This window comes from Tachyglossus aculeatus, chromosome 25 (genome assembly GCF_015852505.1).
Source record: "Tachyglossus aculeatus isolate mTacAcu1 chromosome 25, mTacAcu1.pri, whole genome shotgun sequence".
Taxonomy (NCBI): Eukaryota; Metazoa; Chordata; class Mammalia; order Monotremata; family Tachyglossidae; genus Tachyglossus; species Tachyglossus aculeatus.
In genome coordinates, this window is record NC_052090.1 from 11,844,774 (window position 1) to 11,867,401 (window position 22,628).

The following is a 22,628-nucleotide window of genomic DNA, read 5'->3' on the forward strand; positions in this document are numbered from 1 at the left end:
GCAACTCCTTGGGCTAGGATCAAAACATATAGAGACTCGTCAAGATATTTGTTGTTCCATGGCCTTAGCCATACTGAAAATTTGACAACTTCTCTGACTGTGCATTCACCCTTTCAGTTAAAGCCATTTAAAACATCTCATCAGAAACCTTGAAGTAACTGAATTCTGATTGAAATACTTTTATTTGGGATTGGAGGTCTTTCTGTAAAGAAAAAAAAATAAATCTCAACACAGTGAAGGTTACATGGGAACCAAAACAATAGACATTTTTCATCAAGGTCCTAGCAGAGAATGACAGCAGCTTCTTTAGCAGCTAGTGAATTGTTCAGAAAATGCTAAGTGAAAGCTCTGGTATTCATTGCCTACCTGGCATTTATTTCACACACGGCCTCTTGATGTTAATGACGAGAAGTGATGTTTTGCAGATGTTTGCTCCTTATTTCATCCCTCTCAAGTGAAGGATAATTGTGGTGAAAAAATAATAATTATGGTGAGGTCAGTTTAACAGATGCAAGTAAGGAAGTCCAGAGAATATGCTGAGAAGCAGCATGGCATGGTGAAAAGAGCAGGAGCTTGGGAGTCAAAGGACCCAGATTCTAATTCCTGCTCCGCCACCTGTCTGCTGTGTGACCTTCAGCTAGTCACTTAACTTCTCTGTGCCTTGGTTCCATCATCCTCCCCATCCCCTCCCGCCCTACCTCCTTCCCCTCCCCACAGCACTTGTATACATTTGTACAGATTTATTACTCTATTTATTTTACTTGTACATAATTACTACTCTATTTATTTTGTTAATGATGTGCATATAGCTCTAATTCTATTTATTCTGACGGTTTTGGCGCCTGTCTACATGTTCCGTTTTGTTGTCTGTCTCCCCCTTCTAGACTGTGAGCCCGTTGTTGGGTAGGGACCGTCTCTATATGTCGCCGACTTGTACTTCCCAAGTGCTTAGTACAGTGCTGTGCCCACAGTAAGCGCTCAATAAATACGATTGAATGAATGAATGAATGAATCATCTGTAAAATGGAGATTAAGACTGTGAGCCCCACATGAGGCATACACTTTGTCCAACCTGATTACCTTGTATCTACCCCAGCACTTAGTATAGTGCCTAGCACATAGTAACCACTTAACAAATACCATTAAAAAAGAGAGAGAGAGAGAGGGAGAGAAGGATGGATTAGTTTGGGGTTGGGGCTGGGGTTGGCGTCTGGGCCAAGAGCTGGCTCAGCTGTTTTATGTAGTGACCTCCATCCTGGCCACCAGATCAACCAGCACTGGGTCGGAGCTACTCAAGAGTCGATACATTTAAATAACTTTAAGCAGGTCTGCCCAGTCCATAAGAGTGATGGAGACTTTCTCCCCCTCAGCTCTAAGAGCTGGACTCCCAGGCTTGCTCTTCTCAGGTCTCCAACCAGCCCTGATAAACCCCAGTCAGGGCTGAAAGCCCCCAGAATGGTGGGTTTCTGGCCTGTTAGCTCTTTGAAATCTTCCCCATTCCCATCCCCTTCTAAATTTCCTGCCCCCTTTTCACTCCCACTTAAAATGAAGGGTTATCACATCTGACCATAAACCCGTCTGGACTTCTAAATCCTGTGAGTTTGCCGTTCTTTCCTTTTAGCAATTCAGGATTTTGAAACCCGTCAGCTAGTTACCGGTAACTAGAGAATCAGATTGTTCAGATAAACTTCTTTTTGCAGTGAGAGCTCAGGTCCATCTGGCCGTTCGGTTATTGCTGTTTAGACTCCCCGGCGTGCAGGTGTCCCTCACCTGCTCAGAGAAATAACTCAAGAAAGCAGCACGATTGGCCAGCCGGGTGGGTTTTTGCCTAGGAGCCTTCAGATATATGAAGCATTGACATCTGTCATTGCCATGCAATTAGAAATGGTATTGAAGGCGAGGTGAATGGTGTGCCCGGAAATTGGCCACCTGACCTTTTTTCAAGAAACGTTCTTGCTCACCTCTACTTCCCTGTAGCTTCCCCTTTGTCACGGTGAATGATCCGACTCCCTGGGGCCATATATTGTTCCCGGGGACAGCTGGGTGGCAATTTGAGAGGTCAGATGTGAACTCAAAGGGAGGAGACCAGTGAGATGCGGCAGCCGGACCCAGAGGAGAGATCCATCAAAACCAAAGAGAAACCCTGGGGCTTCTAAACCTGGACTTTCAGGAGGAAAGCGGGTGGCATATAACTAACCGTTGGGTCCAGCCTTCTCTGTGAGTTTGGTTTCAAATCCATGCCAGCCGTGGGATTTTGTTGCTGTTGAAATCTTCCAGGTGTTTAGAGAAAAGAAGTGTGCATTGAGCTGGAATGTCATGTTCACAGAAAATTCCCTGTAGGGGAGTTGGCAGGGGAGCTGAACGTCGAAACGCTAAGTATTAACAATGTGGTACAGTTCAGTGGAAAAGTGACTTACCTTCTGCACAGGGCATTCTTAGCTTGCCAAATTGTTTCGTGATAAAGCTGGTGCTGACTTGTTATAATTGGAGGACACTGTTGGTAGTTAGGAGCTGTAGTTTTGAAGATTTGGTGATGGGTGTCATTTATTCATTCAATTCATATTTATTGAGCGCTTACTGTGTGCAGAGCACTGTACTAAGCACTTGGGAAGAACAAGTTGGCAACCTATAGAGATGGTCCCTACCCAACAACGGGTTCACAGTCTAGATAGGGAGACTGTTTAGAAGGGGTAAGAGAGTTGGGAGAGTGCGTGAGTTGGAATCAGTTATTTCCCTGCTGGTTTTATTTGTAGTCTCTTGGGGTTTCAAGCTAGTTCCAAGCCAATCCCATGAAATACTGCAGAACCAGTGACTGGTGGACAGAGCCGGAGAAGCTGCGTAGCCTAGCGGAAAGAGCTCAGGACTGGGAATCAGGAGATCATCATCATCATCAATCATATTTATTGAGCGCTTACTGTGTGCAGAGCACTGTACTGAGCGCTTGGGAAGTACAAATTGGCAACATATAGAGACGGTCCCTACCCAACAGGAGATCTAGGTGCTAATCCCACATCTAGGTGCCAATCACACATGCCTGCTGTGTGAGCTTGGGCAAGTCACTTAACTTTTGTGGGACTCTGTTTCTTCATCCACAAAACAGGGATTAAGTGCCTTTCCCCCCTTAGTTAACCCCGTTTGGGACAGGGCCTGTCAGCAGGGAACGTATCTGCTGACTGTTCTATTTATTGTACTCTCCCAAACCCTTAGTGCAGTGCTCTCCATGCACAGAAAGAGCTAAAAAAATACAACTGATAATTGCATTAAAGTGGCACGCTGCTTGACACCCAGTAAGTGCTTGACAAATCTCAGAATTATCATTATTATTATCATTTCATCCAGGGAAGGGAATGTACAGGTGCCTCAAAGTGGCCAGATTCTGGAATTACCTCCTGCCTGCACACCAGAGAACACATTCTGCACCCATTCCCCAACCAATACTCTCAATCAGTGGTATTTATTGAGCACTTTATTGTGTGCAGAGCACCGCACTGAGCGCTTGAGAGAGTACAAGCAGCATGGCTCAGTGGAAAGAGCCTGGGCTTTGGAGTCAGAGGTCATGGGTTCAAATCCTGGGTCTGCCAGTTGTCAGCTGTGTGACTTTCGGCAAGTCACTTAACTTCTCTGGGCCTCAGTTCCTTCATCTGTAAAATGGGGATTAAGACTGTGAACCCCCTGTGGGACAACCTGATCACCTTGTAATAATAATAATAATAATAATCTTCATATTTGTTAAGTGCTTACTATGTGCCAAGCACTGTTCTAAACGCTGGGGGAGATACAAAGTAATCAGGTTGTCCCACATGGGGCTCATAGTCTTAATCCCCATTTTACAGATGAGGTACCTGAGGCCCAGAGAAGTTAAGTGACTTGCCCAAAGTCACACAGCTGGTAAGTGGGGGAGCCGGGATTAGAACCTATGACCAACCTCTGACTCCTAAGCCTGTGCTCTTTCCACTGAGCCATGCTGCTTCCCCCCGGCGCTTAGAACAGTGCTTTGCACATAGTAAGTGCTTAATAAATGCCATAATTATTATTATTATTACAATATAACAATGTAACAGAGTTGATGGACACATTCCCTGCCCACAATGAATGCTTGTAGCTGATTTGGTGCTTCTGGCCCTCAGTTTTGGCAGATGGGTTTGACGATTCTGCACAACTTGGAGAGGTGTAGCCCAATCAATCAGTGGTATTTATTGAATGCTTATTGTATGCGGAGCACTGTACTAAGTGCTTGAGAGAGTACAGTACAACAGAGTTGGCAGACAAATTCCCTGCCCACATTGAGCTTACAAGCTAGAGGGAGAGACAGACATTAATATAAATAAATAATTCAAAATATATAATTTAAAGTTTTGTCCATAGGATTTAAAGATAGGTACATGAGATATGAACCCCTATATACAGCCTGTAAAGATTTTATATCTCTGAGGCCTGACAATTTAGGGAGCATAGCGGAAATAGAATATACTACATCCGATTAAGGCCAGAGGAGTGGTGAAAAGCAATTATTCAGAGGGATTGTGAGCTCTTTAGATGGGTTCACTTCTTGAGATTCTAAACCGATGAAAACTGAATTAAGCTGGTGATGATGAAGCGGCTGAATGTTGGAGCTGGAAAGAGACTTTAAAACAAATTAGGTTGGTTGAATCACCTTTCTCTCCTGTCCTTTAATAACTCATTAGTATTTCATTAATTAGTGGTAAATAACAAGCCTCCCTCATATTAAGAAATGCAGAGCTATTTCTGTAATGGATAGTCGCATTATAGAAAGATGGATACCGTGGTTAAGAATTAGAAAGGCCCTGAAAAAGCAATTTTTTTTGGAAATGGAAATAGCAGCGTAAGTTTGGAAGAATAGTTTATTGTCCAAAGAGATTTTTTTACATTGTGAACATGGACATTTCTCCAACTCCTTATTGCACCTTCCCAAACCAGGAAATTAAGAGCAATGTGTAAAACTTGTCTTCGTGCGTCTCTTGATACGAGAGCACTGCCCTGAGCGACAGAGTCCTTCTCTGTGAGGCAGGAACCATCCACTACAGGCACACATAAGGTTTCCACACTTCCTTGGGATTTCACTGCTTTAGAGAGTGTAAGTGACGCTTCCATAGGTGATGCTTTTCTCAAAGAAGTGGTGATAGTATCTGTTGAGTTCCATCTTACCTCCTTCCCTTCCCCACAGCACCTGTTTATATGTATATATGTTCATACATATTTATTACTCTATTTATTTATTTATTTATTTATTTTACTTGTACATATCTATTCTATTTATTTTATTTTGTTAGTATGTTTGGTTTTGTTCTCTGTCTCACCCTTTTAGATTATGAGCCCACTGTTAGGCAGGGACTGTCTCTATATGTTGCCAATTTGTACTTCCCAAGCGCTTAGTACAGTGCTGTGCACACAGTAAGCGCTCAATAAATACGATTGATGTACATATTTATTACTCTATTATTTATTTATTTTACTTGTACGTATCTATTCTATTTATTTTATTTTGTTAATATGTTTGGTTTTGTTCTCTGTCTCCCCCTTCTAGACTGTTAGCCCACTGTTGGATAGGGACTGTTTCTATATGTCGCCAATTTGTACTTCCGAAGCACTTAGTACAGTGCTCTGCACACAGTAAGCGCTCAATAAATATGATTGATTGCCACACCATACTATCAGTCAATCAATCGGCGGTATTTATCGAGCACTTACTGTGTGAAGAAAACTCTACTAAGCGCTTCAGAAACCACACTATTACAGAGTTATGCACTGGGGTAGAGGCAAGATAAATTGGACACAGTTTCTGTACCACATGGGGCTCACAGTCTAAGATGGGGAGAGTAGGATTTAATTCCCATTTTACAAATGAGGAACATTCAATCGTATTTATTGAGCGCTTTCTGTGTGCAGAGCACTGTACTAAGCGCTTGGGAAGTACAAGTTGGTAACATATAGTGACGGTCCCTACCCAACAGCAGGCTCACAGTCTAGAGGAACGTGAGGCACAGAGAAGTGCCTTGCCTAAGATCACATAGCAATCAGTCAATCAATCAATCAATCGTATTTATTCAGCGCTTACTGTGTGCAGAGCACTGTACTAAGCACTTGGGAAGTACAAGTTGGCAACATATAGAGACAGTCCCTACCCAACAGTGGGCAGCAGGCATATGGCAGAGTCAGAATTAGAACCCTGGTCCTCTGACCCCCATGACAGGGCTCTTTCCTCTAGCAGTCAATCAGTGGTGTTTATTGAGCAGTGTACGAAGCATTTGGGAGAGTTTGGTACACAGTTGAGTTGGTCAACACATTCCCTGCCCACAAGCTTAGAGTCTAGTCCACACTGCTTTCCTAATTTAAACATATATTAATTGAAACACAAAATTAAAAGTTGGAATATGCGGTTTGTAAATCCTGGCCCTACTAGGGTCTTTGACTCCTCTGATTCTTCGAAATCAAGGTGCTCTTACTGAATGGCTAGCAAGAAGGATTAAATAGTATATTTATATTTATATTTTTTATATTTATATTATTAAATAGTAGCAGTATTAATAATAATAATGATAATTGTGGTATTTTTTAAATGGGTATGATGTGCCAAGCACTCTGCTAAGACTCGGGAGGATTCAAGATAATCAAGTTGGACATAGTCCCTGTCCCACATAAGGCTCATAGTCTAAGTAGGAAGGAGAGCAGGGATTGAATTTCCATTTTACATGGAGAAGTTAAGTGATTTTCCCAAAATCACACAGCAGGCAAGTGCATTCATTATATATGTGGATTTTCAGTATATATATGGATTTTTGGCAAAACAGAGAAGCATTGTGACTTAGTGAAAAGAGCACGGGTTTGGGAGTCAGAGGCCATGGGTTCTAATCCCTGCTCCACCACTTGTCTGTTGTGTTATCTTGGGCAAGCCACTTAACTTCTCTGTGCCTCAGTTACCTCATCTGTCAAATGGGGATTAATAATAATAATGATATTAAGTGCTTACTATGCACCTGGGGGGATACAAGGTAATCAGGCTGTCCCACGTGGGGCTCACAGTCATAATCCCCATTTTAAGATTAAGATTGTAAACCCCAGGTGGGACAACCTGATTACCTTGTATCTACCCCAGTGTTTATAACAGTGCTTGGCACATAGTAAGCACCTAACAAATATCATAATTATTATTACATGGCTGATCCGGGGTTAGAACCCTGGCCCTCTGACTCCTGGGCCCATACTCTTTCCTCTAGGCCACAGTGTTTTCCATTATGTTTTTTGAAAGTCCATATTTAACATGGATGTTATATCAATATATAACATATAATATATGGATTTTCAATAGATATGTGGATTTTCAATAGATATGTGGATTTTCAATACATATATGGATTTGTAGCATAACTGAATGAATCTATCAAGAGGAACAAAGAAAAAATCTCTAATTATGGAGTAAATATTTTTATGCACTCAGGTCTCCTCTAACCTGTGTTTTCACCATGCTATTTAGCTAGAACATTAGTAGAGATTCAGGAAATGTCCCTCTTGCAATGTGAGCCTGATTAGATAATGTGACGTGGTGTCAGAAAAAAATGGTTTGGATTCATGCGTGTAGCATTACACACAGTGAGTATTACAACATGAATTTTCCTAACGTGAAGTTTTTCAAGACTGTCACCCCACAGTATAGGAGAACCGCATGTTCTTGGCAGAGCAAGAAAAATGATTCCGTCAATGAGAGAATGACAGGACATCCAAACCAGTTTGGGGGAAAATGCAATATATTGATTACCTGAATTAGAAATTTTCAGCATTAATCTTAGATCAGAGAGGATAGACAGCATTGTTTATTTAATAGAGATAAGGTTGTGGGTTGTTTAGCTTAAAAATTCAGTGGAGAAGATGGACTCTGTAATGAGATGATGGGTTTTGTACCTCTGGGTCTCTGACTAGCCCTTAAAAGCATTTCTACTTGACTTGCCATTTGATATTTCACCTTCTGGAAATAAAAGCTTTTTACTTTTAAGGGAGCAAGGAAAAACTCACCCGCCAAATGATTTTAAACTTAGCCGAGTGCTCTGTGTCGTAAATGTGCTCGGAAGAGTTCAGCGGTAAATATGTGTGACCCCATAAACATGTTACACACAGACCTGAACCCCAGATCTTGAGGGTCTGTAAAGTGAGTTTCCTTGGACCACAACAATCATTCAGTCATTTTTATTGAGTGCTTACTGTGTGTAGAGCACTGTACTAAGCGCTTGGAAAGTACAAATTGGCAATACATAGAGACAGTCCCTACCCAACCACGGGCTCACAGTCAAGAAGGGGGAGACAACAACAACAACAAAAAACAAGTAGTTAGGTGTCAAGTACCATCGTAATAGATAAATAGAATTATAGCTATATACACATCATTAATAAAATAAATAGAATGAATACGTACAAATATACACAAGTGCTGTGGGAAGGGGAAGGGGACAGGGCAGAGGGAGGGAGTGGGAGGTGATAGGGAGGGGAGGAGGTTAGTCTACAATGGTGACACCTAGAAGTTATATTATAATGGTATTTGTCAAGCACTCACTATGTCCTTGACCCACCTGAGGCTCACAGTCTTAAACCCCATTTTACAGATGAGGGGACTGAGGCACAAAGAAGTGAAGTGACTCACCCAAGGTCGCATAGCAGACAAATGGCGGAGGTTGTCTAGGGATCCAGGTAGGACTGCTTCCAGCTGGGATTTCCCAGCAAGGAAGCCAGATGGTTTTCTTGGAGGGGACCTTTTGTTCCCATTTGGGCAGTGGCTAGCGAGTGGAAGGCAATCTGCTACAAGTCAAAGCTCACCTGGGTTGGGCAGCAGCGGCCTGGGAAAGACTCAAGGGTGGAGATTCAAGTTTACTGTACGGAAGGAGGCAAATGGTAAACCTCTTCCGTATTCTGACCAAGAAAACCCTATTCATTCATTCATTCAATCGTATTTATTGAGCGCTTACTGTGTGCAGAGCACTGTACTAAGCGCTTGGGAGAGTACAAATCGGCAAAATACAGAGATGGTCCCTACCCAACAACGGGCCCACAGTCCATATGGATACACTACCAGAACAATTGCGGATGGAGGTGGCGGGGTTCTGGGAGAGATGTGTCCATGGTGTCGCTATGGGCCGGAGACGGCTCGGCAGCATAAGACAAGATTAATATGATGGGGGTGAAAATCTTCCATAAATGGAGGTGTTTTCTTCTTTAATAATGTATTGCAGTTACCCGTGACCCTTGGTGAAATAACTTGTTAAAAGTAAAGTGCACTGAAAATAGTTTGGGTTCCCTGGTTTTTGACAGAGCAGCATTCTGTGTAGCTCTGCATTTCTTAATATGAGGGAGGCTTGTTATTTATCACTAATTAATGAAATACCAATGAGTTTTTAAAGGACAAGAGAGAAAGGTGATTCAACCAACCTAATTTGTTTTAAAGTATCTTTCGAGCTCCAACATTCAGCTGCTTCATCATCACCATCTCCGGCTCCTTATTGCACCTACCCCTCCTTCCTCTCCCCCTGCTCCCCCTCCCCATCCCCCCGCCTTACCTCCTTCATTCATTCATTCACTCCATTCATTCAATCGTATTTATTGAGCGCTTACTGTGTGCAGAGCACTGTACTAAGCGCTTAGGAAGTACAAGTTGGCAACATATAGAGATGGTCCCTACCCAACAGCAGGCTCACAGTCTAGAAGGGGGAGACAGAGAACAACACAAAACATATTAACGAAATAAAATAAATAGAATAAATATGTATAAATAAAATAGAGTAATAAATGTATACAAAAATATATACATCAATCAATCCATCAGTCGTATTTATTGAGTGCTTACTGTGTGCAGAGCACTGTACTAAGCGCTTGGGAAGTACAAGTTGGCAACACACAGAGACGGTCCCTACCCAACAGTGGACTCACAGTCTAGAAGGGGGAGACAGAGAACACAAAACGTATTAACAAAATAAAATAGAATAAATATGTACAAATAAAATAAATAAATGGAGTAATAAATATGTAAAACACATATACATCAATCAATCAATCAATCGTATTTATTGAGTGCTTACTGTGTGCAGAGCACTGTAGTAAGCGCTTGGGAAGTACAAGTTGGCAACACACAGAGACGATCCCTACCCAACAGTGGGCTCACAGTCTAGAAGGGGGAGACAGAGAACAACACAAAACATATTAACAAAATAAAATAAATAGAATAAATATGTACAAATAAAATAAAATAGAGTAATAAATACGTAAAACATATATACATCAATCAATCAATCAGTTGTATTTATTGAGCGCTTACTGTGTGCAGAACACTGTACTAAGCGATCGGGAAGTACAAGTTGGCAACACACAGAGACGGTCCCTACCCAACAGTGGGCTCACAGTCTAGAAGGGGGAGACAGAGAACAACACAAAACATATTAACAAAATAAAATAAATAGAATAAGTATGTACGAATAAAATAGAGTGTATGTACAAACATATATACATATATACAGGTGCTGTGGGGAGGGGAGGTAAGGCGGAGGGGTAGGAGGGGACTCAGTCTGGGAAGACTCCCCTCCTTTTCCCCTCCCCACAGCACCTGTATATATGTATATGTGTTTGTACATATTTATTACTCTATTTTACTTATTTTATTTTGTTAATATGTTTTGTTTTGTTGTCTGTCTCCCCCCTTCTAGACTGGGAGCCCCCTGTTGGGCAGGGACCGTCTGTATGTTGCCAAGTTGGACTCCCCAAGCGCTTAGTACAGTGCTCTGCACACAGTAAGCGCTCAATAACTGCTCTGCACACAGTAAGCACTCAATAAATACGATTGATTGATTGAAATGAATGAATAGTGAGTTGGTACGGGATTTCTTGGGACATGAACTGCGTCCAATCTGATCATCTCTGTATATATTCCTGTATATATCTGTGTGTGTATATATATATATATATATATATATCTGTATAGATATCCCTGTATATATGTATATATGTTTGTACATATTTATTACTCTATTTATTTATGAATTTATCTTACTTGTACATATCTATTCTACTTATTTTATTTTGTTAGTATGTTTGGTTTTGTTCTCTGTCTCCCCCTTCTAGACTGTGAGCCACTGTTGGGTAGGGACTGTCTGTATATGCTGCCAACTTGTACTTCCCAAGCGCTTAGTACAGTGCTCTGCACACAGTGAGCGCTCAATAAATACGACTGATTGATTGAAATGAACGAATAGTGAGTTGGTACGGGATTTCATGGGACACGAACTGCGTCCAATCTGATCATCTCTGTATATATTCCTGTATATATCTGTATATATATATATATATATGTATCTGTATAGATATCCCTGTATATATGTTTGTACATATTTATTACTCTATTTATTTATGAATTTATCTTACTTCTACATATCTATTCTATTTATTTTATTTTGTTAGTATGTTTGGTTTTGTTCTCTGTCTCCCCCTTCTAGACTGTGAGCCCACTGTTGGGTAGGGACTGTCTCTATATGCTGCCAACTTGTACTTCCCAAGCGCTTACTACAGTGCTCTGCGCACAGTAAGCGCTCAATAAATACGATTGATTGATTTCTTGGAAGGAGACTCCACTAGTTGTGGACTGTGAGAACCTAGTAAATCTGTGTTCAATATTCAGTCAAATATGCACATTGCCATCTAGCGGGGAGCAGTTAACATTGCAACCCAGTAAGCAGGTTGCGCATCCAGGGAGCGGCTGAGTTTTTAAAAGGAGTCAGTCAATCAATCAATCAGTCGTATTTATTGAGCGCTTACTGTGTGCAGAGCACTGGACTAAGCGCTTGGGAAGTACAACTTGTCAACATATAGAGACAGTCCCTCCCCAACAGTGGGCTCCCAGTCTAAGTCATCTAGGCTCACGCTGTTTTCGCCTTTGCACCGAGCTGGGTCTGGCAGCATTTATTTTGAGATTTGGATTTAAAAAAAAATAGATTTCAAGAGAATCAAACGAGATTCCCTTCAAGGCCCTACTGAGAGCTCACCTCCTCCAGGAGGCCTTCCCAGACTGAGCCCCCTCCTTCCTCTCCCCCTCGTCCCCCCTCCATCCCTTCCCCACAGCACCTGTATATATGTATATATGTTTGTACATATTTATTACTCTATTTATTTTACTTGTACATATTTATTCTATTTATTTTATTTTGTTGATATGTTTGGTTTTGTTCTCTGTCTCCCCCTTCTAGACTGTGAGCCCACTGTTGGGTAGGGACCGTCTCTATATGTTGCCAGCTTGTACTTCCCAAGCGCTTAGTACAGTGCTCTGCACACAGTAAATGCTCAATAAATACGATTGATTGATTGATTGAGATCAATAGAAGCAGCGTGGCTCAGTGGAAAGAGCACGGGCTTTGGGAGTCAGATGTCATGGGTTCAAATCCCGGCTCTGCCAATTGTCAGCTGTGTGACTTTGGGCAAGTCACTTCACTTCTCTGGGCCTCGGTTATCTCATCTGTAAAATGGGGCTTAAGACTGAGCCCCACGTGGGACAACCTGATAATCTTGTATCTATCCTAGCATGTAGGACAGTGCTTGGCATTTAGTAAGTTCTTAACAAGTACCATTATTATTATTATTACTATTATTACTATAACACAACAGGCGACAGTTGCTTTGTGTGCTTAGTGTGGTTGGGTCAGTGGATCCCTCATTGGTGTTTTCAGACACACAAATGCATTTCCCCCCCACCCCCATTTCGTTCTCTCTCACTTCAGGTCACTTGATTCCCAATGGTTTGCTAGTGAAATAATTTTTTTTCAGTAGTATAAAGCGGGGAATGAATACGAAAGGCCACACACCCTATATTCAGTCATTATCCTGTCAGGGCTGGCTTTTCTCACAGATTTTCCCCAACAAATTTTGCTGGAGATGAATATCGGCAGTTTTAAACATCTTGGAAATATTAGCAGATTTTGTGTAATATGATAGTACAATGTTTGGCAGATCTCTAGAAAAGAATACTTCATGGTCCAGTATAAACCTCTTTCCTCTAGTGAAAGGTCCAAACATCTGATTGCTGTCCTTTGTAAAAGTTTGCTTCATTTACTCAAGAAGCCCATTAAGCTGTTCCTTTGTCTTCTGTTTCCAGCAGCTCCTCTAATCTTATTTTTTTAATCTTTGCGGTTCTCCTCTAAACCTTTTAAACTTCCCTTCCCTCTTGAGCAGGCTAACATTAAATTGGACCCAGCACTAGTGAGGTTTTCAGCAGCCTCAATTTCAGAGAATCAATAAATCAATCGAATTTGAGCACTTTGTATGTGCAGAACACTGTACCAAGCACTTTGGAGAGTACATAGAAATAAGAACAGCGTAAACAACATATCAGTTATATCATCATTGGGAGATCTGCTAGTTGTTTTCAGAAGAAAAATCCTAGAAAGGGGAATACTAGTCACAATACTGCAAACTCTGTCATATTATTTAGTCCACCTAACATCTAACGTGGATCTGTCCTTGTTCAGGATGACCTGGAAGGTCAGATGTGCTTCTGAAAAGATTAAAGACCAAGGAATTTGAAAGGAATCCTGGGTCAAGCCTTAATATGTTTGTCGATTTCACTCACCCGGAGAAGGACTCTTAACTAAAGCGGGAAAAGTTCAGAAAATAACTCACCTACATCCCTGGTGAGGAGAAATTAAGGGCTTCTGTAGTAAAACCTTACTGATTGGGAACTGACAAATGCAGAATTCATGCTAGTTTGAACAAGCTAGTTTGAACAAGAGAAGCAGCGTGGCTCAGTGGAAAGAGCCCGGGCTTTGGAGTCAGAGGTCATGGGTTCAAATCCCGGCTCCGCCACTTGTCAGCTGTGTGACTTTGGGCAAGTCACTTCACTTCTCTGGGCCTCAATTCCCTCAACTGTAAAATGGGAATGAAGACTGTGAGCCCCCGTGGGACAACCCAATCACCTTGTAACCTCCCCAGCGCTTAGAACAGTGCTTTGCACATAGTAAGCGCTAAATAAATGCTATCAAAAAAAAACAAAAAAAAAAACAAGGGCTGTTCCCACTAGACAGGTCGCTTATGGGCAGGAATCATGTCTTCCAACTCTGTTTTCTTGTACCCTCCCAAGCTCTTAGACCTCTGCATACAGTAAGGGTTTAGTAAATACCATTGATTGATTGATTGATTGATTGAGGGAATTTAGCCCTTGCTTATTCCCATCACCCTTTACAAACTGCCAAAAGAAGTCAGGTTGTAGTATAAGGTAGGAAGTGATTGATCTGTTGGTGGTGATGATAATGATGGGATCCATTATGCCAACAATGATCTTCAAGTCATGAAGACTTCATGACAAAGAATCTGTGTGAAGAAATTCATTATATTGCTAGTGATCTACCACGACTGTGCGTCTCTCATCCCTGCAACATTGTTGCTGCTGGGATATAAGTGAGTAGGTGAGCAGGAGGTCCAGCCTACAGTGAAGTGCCTGAAGTGATTTTACTTGCAAAATCAATTTTTGACCAGAGTGATCACAACATAGTGCTGCTGTTGTGGCAGGGGACTGTGTACTGACTCTGTTGTACTGTCCCAAATGCTCAGAAGAGTGTCTACCCCTAGCAAGTGCTCAATAAATATCATTGACTGGTTAGACCATCGGGCAGTTTGCCATGGTTGTCCGCTTGGTATCACTGCTGTCTTCACTGCCCATCGTAGGCATTTTTCAGGATTCCTGCTGCACTTGTCCACTTTGTGGCATGCGCCACACGGTTCTTAGGTTAAAAACCATCACTACTGATGGCTTATTACCAATAGGCTTGTTACCAATGTTCCCCTACTTAATTGTGGTATTTAATAATGGTATTTAATGATGGCGTTTACTAAGCGCTTACTATGTGCAAAGCACTGTTCTAAGTGCTGGGGAGGTTACAAGGAGATCAGGTTGTCCCACGGGGGGCTCACAGTCTTAATCCCCATTTTACAGATGAGGGAACTGAGGCACAGAGAAGTGAAGTGACTTGCCCAAAGTCACACAGCTGACAATTGGCAGAGCCAGGATTCGAACCCATGACCCCTGACTCCAAAGCCCATGCTCTTTCCACTGAGCCATGCCGCTAAGTGCTTGCTATGTGCCAAGCACTATTCTAAGTACTGGGGTAGATACAAGGTTATCAGTTTGGTGACAGTTTGTGTCCCTCATGAGGCTCACAGTCTAGGTAGGAGGGAGTAGGAGCTAATCCCCATTTTACAGATGAGGAAACTGAGGCACAGGGAAGTTCAGTGATTTTCCCAAAGTATGTCAAACTTTGTGTCAAGCACTGTCCTGAGAGCTGGGGTAAATAGAAATCAATTCGGTTGGACCCAGTCCCTGTCCCACATGGGCTCACAATCCAAGTTGGAGGGAGAGCAGGAGAACTGAGGCAGAGAAGTTAAGTGACTTGCCCAAGGTCACACAGCAAGCAGTTGGCAAGAACCGGGGTAAGAACCCAGGTCCTGTGACTCTCAGTCCCGTGTTCTTTCCACTAGGTCATGAGAGTGAGGTAGAGCTAGATCTTTGTCTAATCATTTCATTTCTCTGTCCCTCAGTCACTTCATCTATAAAATGGGGATTGAGATTGTGAGCCTCAAGTGGGGCAGGGACTGTGACCATCCTGATTTGCTTGTGTTCACCCCAGCACTTAGTATACTACCTGGCGTCTTGTGAGCGCTCAACTAATATCATATTATTATTGAGAATACCTGTTAAAGAGGAATGAAGACTGTGAGTTGGGAAATAGTACATGAAGAAAGCAAATAGGTGTGGTAGAGAGCCTTGAAGCCAATTATTTGGAGTTTTTGTTAGACCTACAGAGATGAAGGAAGACATTAGAGAGTGCAGTTATGGAGCATCTCATCCCTTCTAAAGAGGGTTCTTCTTTCCACCAGTCATTTAACTTCTCTGATCTTTGGTTTCCCCATCATGATGGTAAAGATATTCCTTCCTTTCTTCTCTTGTCTTTATAACATCATTTCCCTTTTCCGTCCCGATAAAAGGATCGAAAAATACCATAAATAGGAAAATGCCTCTTAAAAAGCATGCTCTTTTAGAATTTTGTCAAATGATGCTATTTGAGAGAGGATCTAACGTGGTCTTCTTTTTTTAAAATGTAAAACGCCATTAAAGAAGGTGGTAACCATGTCTGCCTAGGCACAATCCTTGTTGTCCAGAAAAATCTTAAGCCATAAAATATTGTCAGCACAAACATGTCACAGACCAAAGTGGAACAAGCGAACTGTTGCCAGCCAAAAGGGGCAAGCTTTATTGGAATATTATCATATTGGTTCAGAGTCAATGAGTTTAGCCCCGTAGATGTGCATTTTGGGGTTGAATTCCTTCCAATTGTGTGCCTTCTGATTGTCCAGGAAGTCTGACTGACTGACAGCTGCTATCCACGTAGTAGGAGTTCTGAGATGTTGCCGTCATTTTGCTACCAGCCCTCCTGAACCCTGGGGATTCCCACAGCTGGTCTTGGAACTGGAAAAGTCCATAATGCTAAGCTTAGGGGCAAGCTGACATTCGGGGGCCTTGGCTGTCTGTGAAGCTGGACTGTTGGTATAGAGCCCTATAAATTATTTATTTGATTGATTGCAGTGCTGCGGGTAATACCTGCTGACCCTCCCGCTCAACTTGTGAGCCCCGTGTGGGACAGGCTCTGGTTTGGATCCGATTACCTCGTACCTACTCAGTGCTAACACGACGTTTGGCAGGTAGTTAAAGACTTCACGACTTCCATAATTATAATTTTTATTATTCTTTCATTTTACGTAGTGCACCTGGTAGACATTTGGAACGTCATCGAAGCATTAAGGGAGAATGCGCTGAACAACTTGGACCCCAGTGTGGAACTGAATGTGGCCCGCCTGGAAGCCGTGCTTTCAACTATTTTTTACCAGCTTAACAAGCGGATGCCCACCACTCACCAGATTCACGTAGAACAATCCATAAGCTTACTGCTCAACTTTCTGCTCGCTGCTTTTGATCCGTAAGTTCCTCCGTCCAAGTTTTTGGCCTGGCGGCCTCCGGTTTTTCCTCATTAGTAGAAACACTCGCCTTTTTTGTTTTCTTTTTTCCTCCACTGGCTGAATTCCAGTAATACGGTAACAACCGTGAATATGGCTCTAGTTCTACCCCTCCCGAAAGGACTTCTCATGCAATTCAGGCATAGGTGGATTGAAAGGCTACATAGGTCTCCAGGGCTCCAGATTCAGGCTTTAAGACCAAAGGTAACCACCTTTTCCCAATAAAGGAGTCAGTCAGTGGTATTAATTGAGCATTTACTGTGTGCAGACCACTGTACTACGTGCTTGGGAGAGTACAGTATAACAGTTTATACTGCCCACAGTTACGGCACTTATGTACAGCCAAAGAAATGTGACGATCGCATGGTTTAATGCAGCCTGCTGTAGTGGAAGCCGCAGAGGTGGAAAGAGCAGCATGGGCGCATGTTTCAGATGGGATTTAATGAACCAGAATCTGGGGAGGATGCAAGGGTTTTTATGAGCTGCAAAGACTCCTGGCTGCAAGGCAGTGTTGCTTACTGTGGTAAGAAGTCCTGCGGGGAATAATGGGAGCAACAGAAAAGGATGATTTGATAACCGAGGTGGGGGTTGCCATTATCCTTCCTGTGTTGTAAATCATCGTAAGAAGTTGCAGGGTGGAAAGCGAGTTTCAAACTAACAGTGCGAGCCAGATCTTCCGTAGTCTTTTTCAAAGCAACGTGATGACCAGGTACAGCATGGCTAGATCCAGAGTCATCCATTTCATCTTTTTACAGGGAAGTCCGTGGGCCGAAACGTGTCGGCCGATTCATCAAGAACTTGCACTTGATGCTGTGGGGAATCACAGTGGTGGCCATTTAGAAAGAGGCGTTCCAACATGGTTGTCTTGTTTCATTGCTCACAGAGGCATCGGAGAATCATGTGTGGGCTTGCACAATGGCTGTTTAGTTTGATCAGCGTCGTTGTTTTTTTTTATGCAGTTCATATTTTGAAAAATATAGGAATTGAAAACAGCAAGATTAGAGTGAATATTGCAACCCCAGTTGCTTGGTATCGTGTGCCCTTCAGAACCAGATCATCGGGTACAGCTCAGTCACTATGGCAACAGTGAGGGGAGAAGGCGGTCGTTCCACATGATAAGGCAGCAGAGCCGAGCCCAGCCATGGTATTTCTGTAACGGCTTTCCCCTCCTGGCCCTTCAAAAATAAAAGCCCAGCTTGAGCAGTTGTGCCGCTAGTATCTACTGGGTGGTTATTTTGCTTTTCTGAAAGGTTTGCTTAATTCAGTAAAATGGGGAAAGGAGAATCAAAATTGGTGCAAAATTCATGGAACCCCGAATTACTGTTTGACGAGTAATAGATATTAAAACATTTAAATTTTCTGGTGCGGTAAAGGTAAGATGCACCCGCAGCAGAACATTTGGAGGGCAGGAAATGATCACACAGATAAAAGGTGTTATTTGTAAACTCACAGGGAGCAGTCATGATGACAGAACCCACTGTCTCAAAATAAGTCTGTTGGAAAAGTGGCTCATTTCCATTTTCAAATACTGAGAGAATTTTGAAATCCAGAATCCTTGAATGCTCTCGGTATCACGTTGGGCGTTTAAATAATTTTGTGGGTGAAAGATCAGAGCTGTTTCCCAAAAATCTCAGTGAGGGTGTTATTGCAAAATTGCTCTTCTCATACATAGGATGTGGAAGAGTGCTATTTTAAGTCTCATGTAACGTAGAGAGCGAAATTGAGAATGAGGGCTATTTCTGTGACTTTTTTAGTGTACCCTCTTTGGGTACAGTGGAGTTGGTTCTGTTGGAAATCAAGGAGTTCCATGGATGCAGTTTTTCAAGTCTGAAATAAAGCTTCTAATACAGTCCTTTAGGTGTTGCCACCTAGAAATTAAAGGGTGATACAAGAGAATGGTTCTTCTTTGTGATTCCTTATAAACTAGACTTATTTGTGGTTCAGATCCCACGATTATCATTTAATCAATCAATCAACCATATTTATTGAGCACTTGCTGTGAGCAGTGTACTGCACTAAGCACTTGGTAGAATATAATGTAGCAGAGTTGATAGACACATTCTTACAGTCTAGCGGGAGATACATTAATATAAGTAAATTATGGATATGTACATAATTGCTGTGGGATTGAGGAAGGGATGAATTAAGGGTGTAAATCCAAGTGCCAAGGTGAAATATGGGACTAAGAAAGAGGTTTTATCAACTCTGAGGAGCTGTACCCACATATTTTGTGGGAAGATCTGGAGAAGCTTTTGCAAAAAACCTTTCATTATCTCATTCTTTGGGATAATTGAAAAATTTGGCTGAAAATAGATTTTCACAGACAACCTACGTAGAGATTTTGTTGTAAAAATTTGGGGTGAGATCCTCCCAGCTTCAGAGAAGGTAAAATAATAAAACTTTAAATTTTCTCCTTAGGTGCGTCTGTGTTTAGATGCAGAAATTTAGAGAAGCTCAGTAGCCCGATGTTTTTCTGAAGATGTGCTAGTGCTATTTGGAGTCCCCCAAAATAGTTTGACCCTCAGTTGCCACTTAATTTCAAAGGTTATATCAGGAACAGAAACAAAAACTAGATGTTAAAGTGGAGCTCCCATTACTAGGGAAAAAATTAAAAATACTAAAACCCTCCTAGTCATTTAGAAGAGTGCTGGTAAGGAGCAAAGATAAGAAGGGAGTATTTAAGCTATTGCTTCTCATGTGCTTGGCATCATCACTAGGAAATTTGGGTATCTAAGAATTGTCATCTCATTAACCTCTTTCCTGCTGTGCCTCAGCCCTAAAGAGAGGGCCAAAGCTTTGACATGCCGATCCTTCTGCCCCCGCGTGCCGTTTGGAAGAGGAGGCTGCGAAGACACAAAATTTGGCCACCATTGGCCTCCAAGTCACTGCAGACATTGAAATGCATTTGTCGTGCTCCCTGGCATCCCCAGTGTTGAGAGCTAGAGCTGTGGGACCTGGAGGAGATGCTGGTCCACCCCCCGGCCCCCCACCCCCGAATATGCCACTTCCAGTATTTCATGCTCAGGGCCAGCACTGTCATCATCGTGGCAGACACCACTGTCTAGAATGCCCTGTACAACCGATAAATATTTAAAAAGGATTGTTTACCGATTCGTGCATTCAAGAAATTGCAAATGGCATTTTCCTTTTGGGCTTGAATTTACTGAAAGAGGAGGGTCCACAAGTTGATTTTGATGATGTAATTTCAAATTTATTATCCCCGAGGAATGTGTTCGGGCATCAAGCCCAGCAATTTTCTGACAGCCTAAGAAAGCTGTGCACTGCCCTCTGTGCAGTAGGGCTGCACTATTACTTTGTCTCCAGGGAACCTTAATAACTGTCCTGAAAACAGACTTTCACTAGCATCTCTATTAAGAGTCAATTTGTATCAATTTAGCACCTCTTCAAAGAGTGTTAAGTATCTGGAATTCAGTGCTCGCCTCTTGAAGTGGAGGAGAGCTTACTTTCTTTTCCCATTTGACCAGAGCTCTGCCGAGGGTCCAAGGGGAAGAGAATGGCTCTATCGGTCGATCTTGGGTTCGAGTTGCAGCTTTGCAAGAAGCGGAATGCCTACTGGTGCTCTGCCATCAATACTGAAGATTTATCAGCGAAGAACCCCATAGGAATTCAGAAAAATAACCAGCTAGCGTAGGTGGTGAAGACCACAGCAGCTGCCAAAGGCAACCCCTTCCTAAGATATGGTGCTGTACCACTTCGGTCACTGTGATCATAAATGGGTCCTGCCCTTTAAAATACTTTTGAGTGATCTTCACAATGGCTGCACGTTGTCCAGATTATTCACAGCCACCACTCCATGACCCAGCAGGCAGGAATCATCACTGTAATCAGTCAGTCAGTGGTATTTATTGAGCCCTTACCTTGTGCAGAACACTGAACTAAATGCTTGGGACAGTACAATACGGCAGAGTTGCTAGACACATCTCTGCCCTCAAGGAGCTTAAAATCTGTCAATCATTTCACACAAGTTCTTGGTCATGAAGTTTAAGGGCAGAGACTCCTCTGGTGTTACTGTGGAAAAGTCCTGCAGTACTCCATCAGATGAAGCAAAATATCCATCTATCCTGACCAGATTGCCATTTTAGAAGAGGACGCAAAGCTGAAGATATTTTAGGAATTCGTCAGTTATTCTTAGTTAATAGGAAAAAGCCTCAAAGACACCTTTTACCAAAGTTATATATAAGGGATCCAAAGTCTTGGAGAGCTCAAAATTAAAGTTGTAGTGGAAAGCCTGAAAACAACCCTTAAGTCTCTAGAGGAGCACCGTAGTTCTTGGACATAGCAGTCCAGATCACTAGACTGTCAACTCCTCAAAGGCAGGGATTGTGTTTACCAGCTATATAGCACTTTCCCTAACACTTGGTACAGTTCACTGCACACGGTAAATAGTCAGTAAATATCATTGCTTGTTTAATTGAACTATCAGTAGTAGATGAGTGATCCATTTGTAATTTACAACTACTATATGTTCTTTCCATGTTACTGTATGGGGGAAAAAGTATCTATTAGTGTTTAAGAATATACCCAAAAGTTGGCCTTTAGATCTTTAGTAATAGTCATGTTAGTATCCCTTTAGATCTGTGTTGTGCAGAATGCTCTATTAGGGGCAAAGGGTTATTGCCAGAGCAGTACAGTATGTATGTCCTTGCTCTTGAGGAGCTTGAAGTTTAATGGGAGAGATGAAGATGTAAACTAAAATATATACTTCAACTGACAAACATATATGTAACTGCTACTGGAGTCTCCAGGTGGTCAGAGTAGCAGTGTCAGGTTAGTCAGTCAAGGCTTCAAGTCAGAAGTGGAATAGAGAAGGGATTTGAGTGGAGAGAAGGCCAGGGCTCAGGGAAGGAAAGTGGGAAGGTCGTTCCAGACAGAGATTTGAGAGCTATCATTTCTGATAGCTCTCAATGGTGAACAAAATGAATGTAAGGAATGAGGAATGGGAAGCAGCATGGCATAGTGGATAGAGCACAGGCCTGGGAATCAGAAGGTCATGGGTTCTTGCCCCGGCTCTGCCACTTGTCTACTGTGTGGCTTTGGCCAAGTCACTTCATTTCTCTTTGCCTCAGTTACTTCATCTGTAAAATGGGGATTAATTAATCAATCGTATTTATTGAGCGCTTACTGTGTGCAGAGCACTGTACTAAGCACTTGGGAAGTACAGGTTGGCAACATAAAGACCGTGATTAAGACCGTGAGCCCCATGCAGTACAGGAGCTTTGTCCAAACTGATTTGCTTGTATCCGCCCTAGTGCTTAGTACAGTGCCTGGCACATAATAAACACTTAACAAATATCACAATTATTATTACTATTAGTATTATTACTACGAGGAATTTAGCACAGGCAGAGCAAAAAGTATAATCACTCAATTAATGAGTTTTATTGCATGCTTACTGTGTGCAGAGACTTTATTTAAAAACTTGGGGAAGTCCAGTGCCACAGAGTTGGTCGACATGATCCCTCCCCACAAGGAGCTTCAAGTAAAAGATGGGGAAGAAGTCACCTAGGCATGGGGAAGCGAACTGGATTACCCAAAGGTCTGGAGCTTAATCCTCAGAGCAGTGA

The 22,628-nt window shown here is 42.3% G+C and overlaps 1 protein-coding gene across 25 annotated transcripts in view; it reads left to right on the forward strand.

Annotated features, from left to right (window-relative positions):
- The window catches only part of DTNA (dystrobrevin alpha), a 321,656-nt gene that overhangs the window by 208,314 nt on the left and 90,714 nt on the right, over window positions 1-22,628 (forward strand). For all 25 annotated transcript variants that reach the window (XM_038766548.1, XM_038766544.1, XM_038766547.1 and 22 more), the window contains one exon: window positions 16,793-17,006. In XM_038766548.1, coding sequence (XP_038622476.1) covers window positions 16,793-17,006 — 214 coding nt within the window. The remainder of the gene's footprint in view (window positions 1-16,792; window positions 17,007-22,628) is intronic.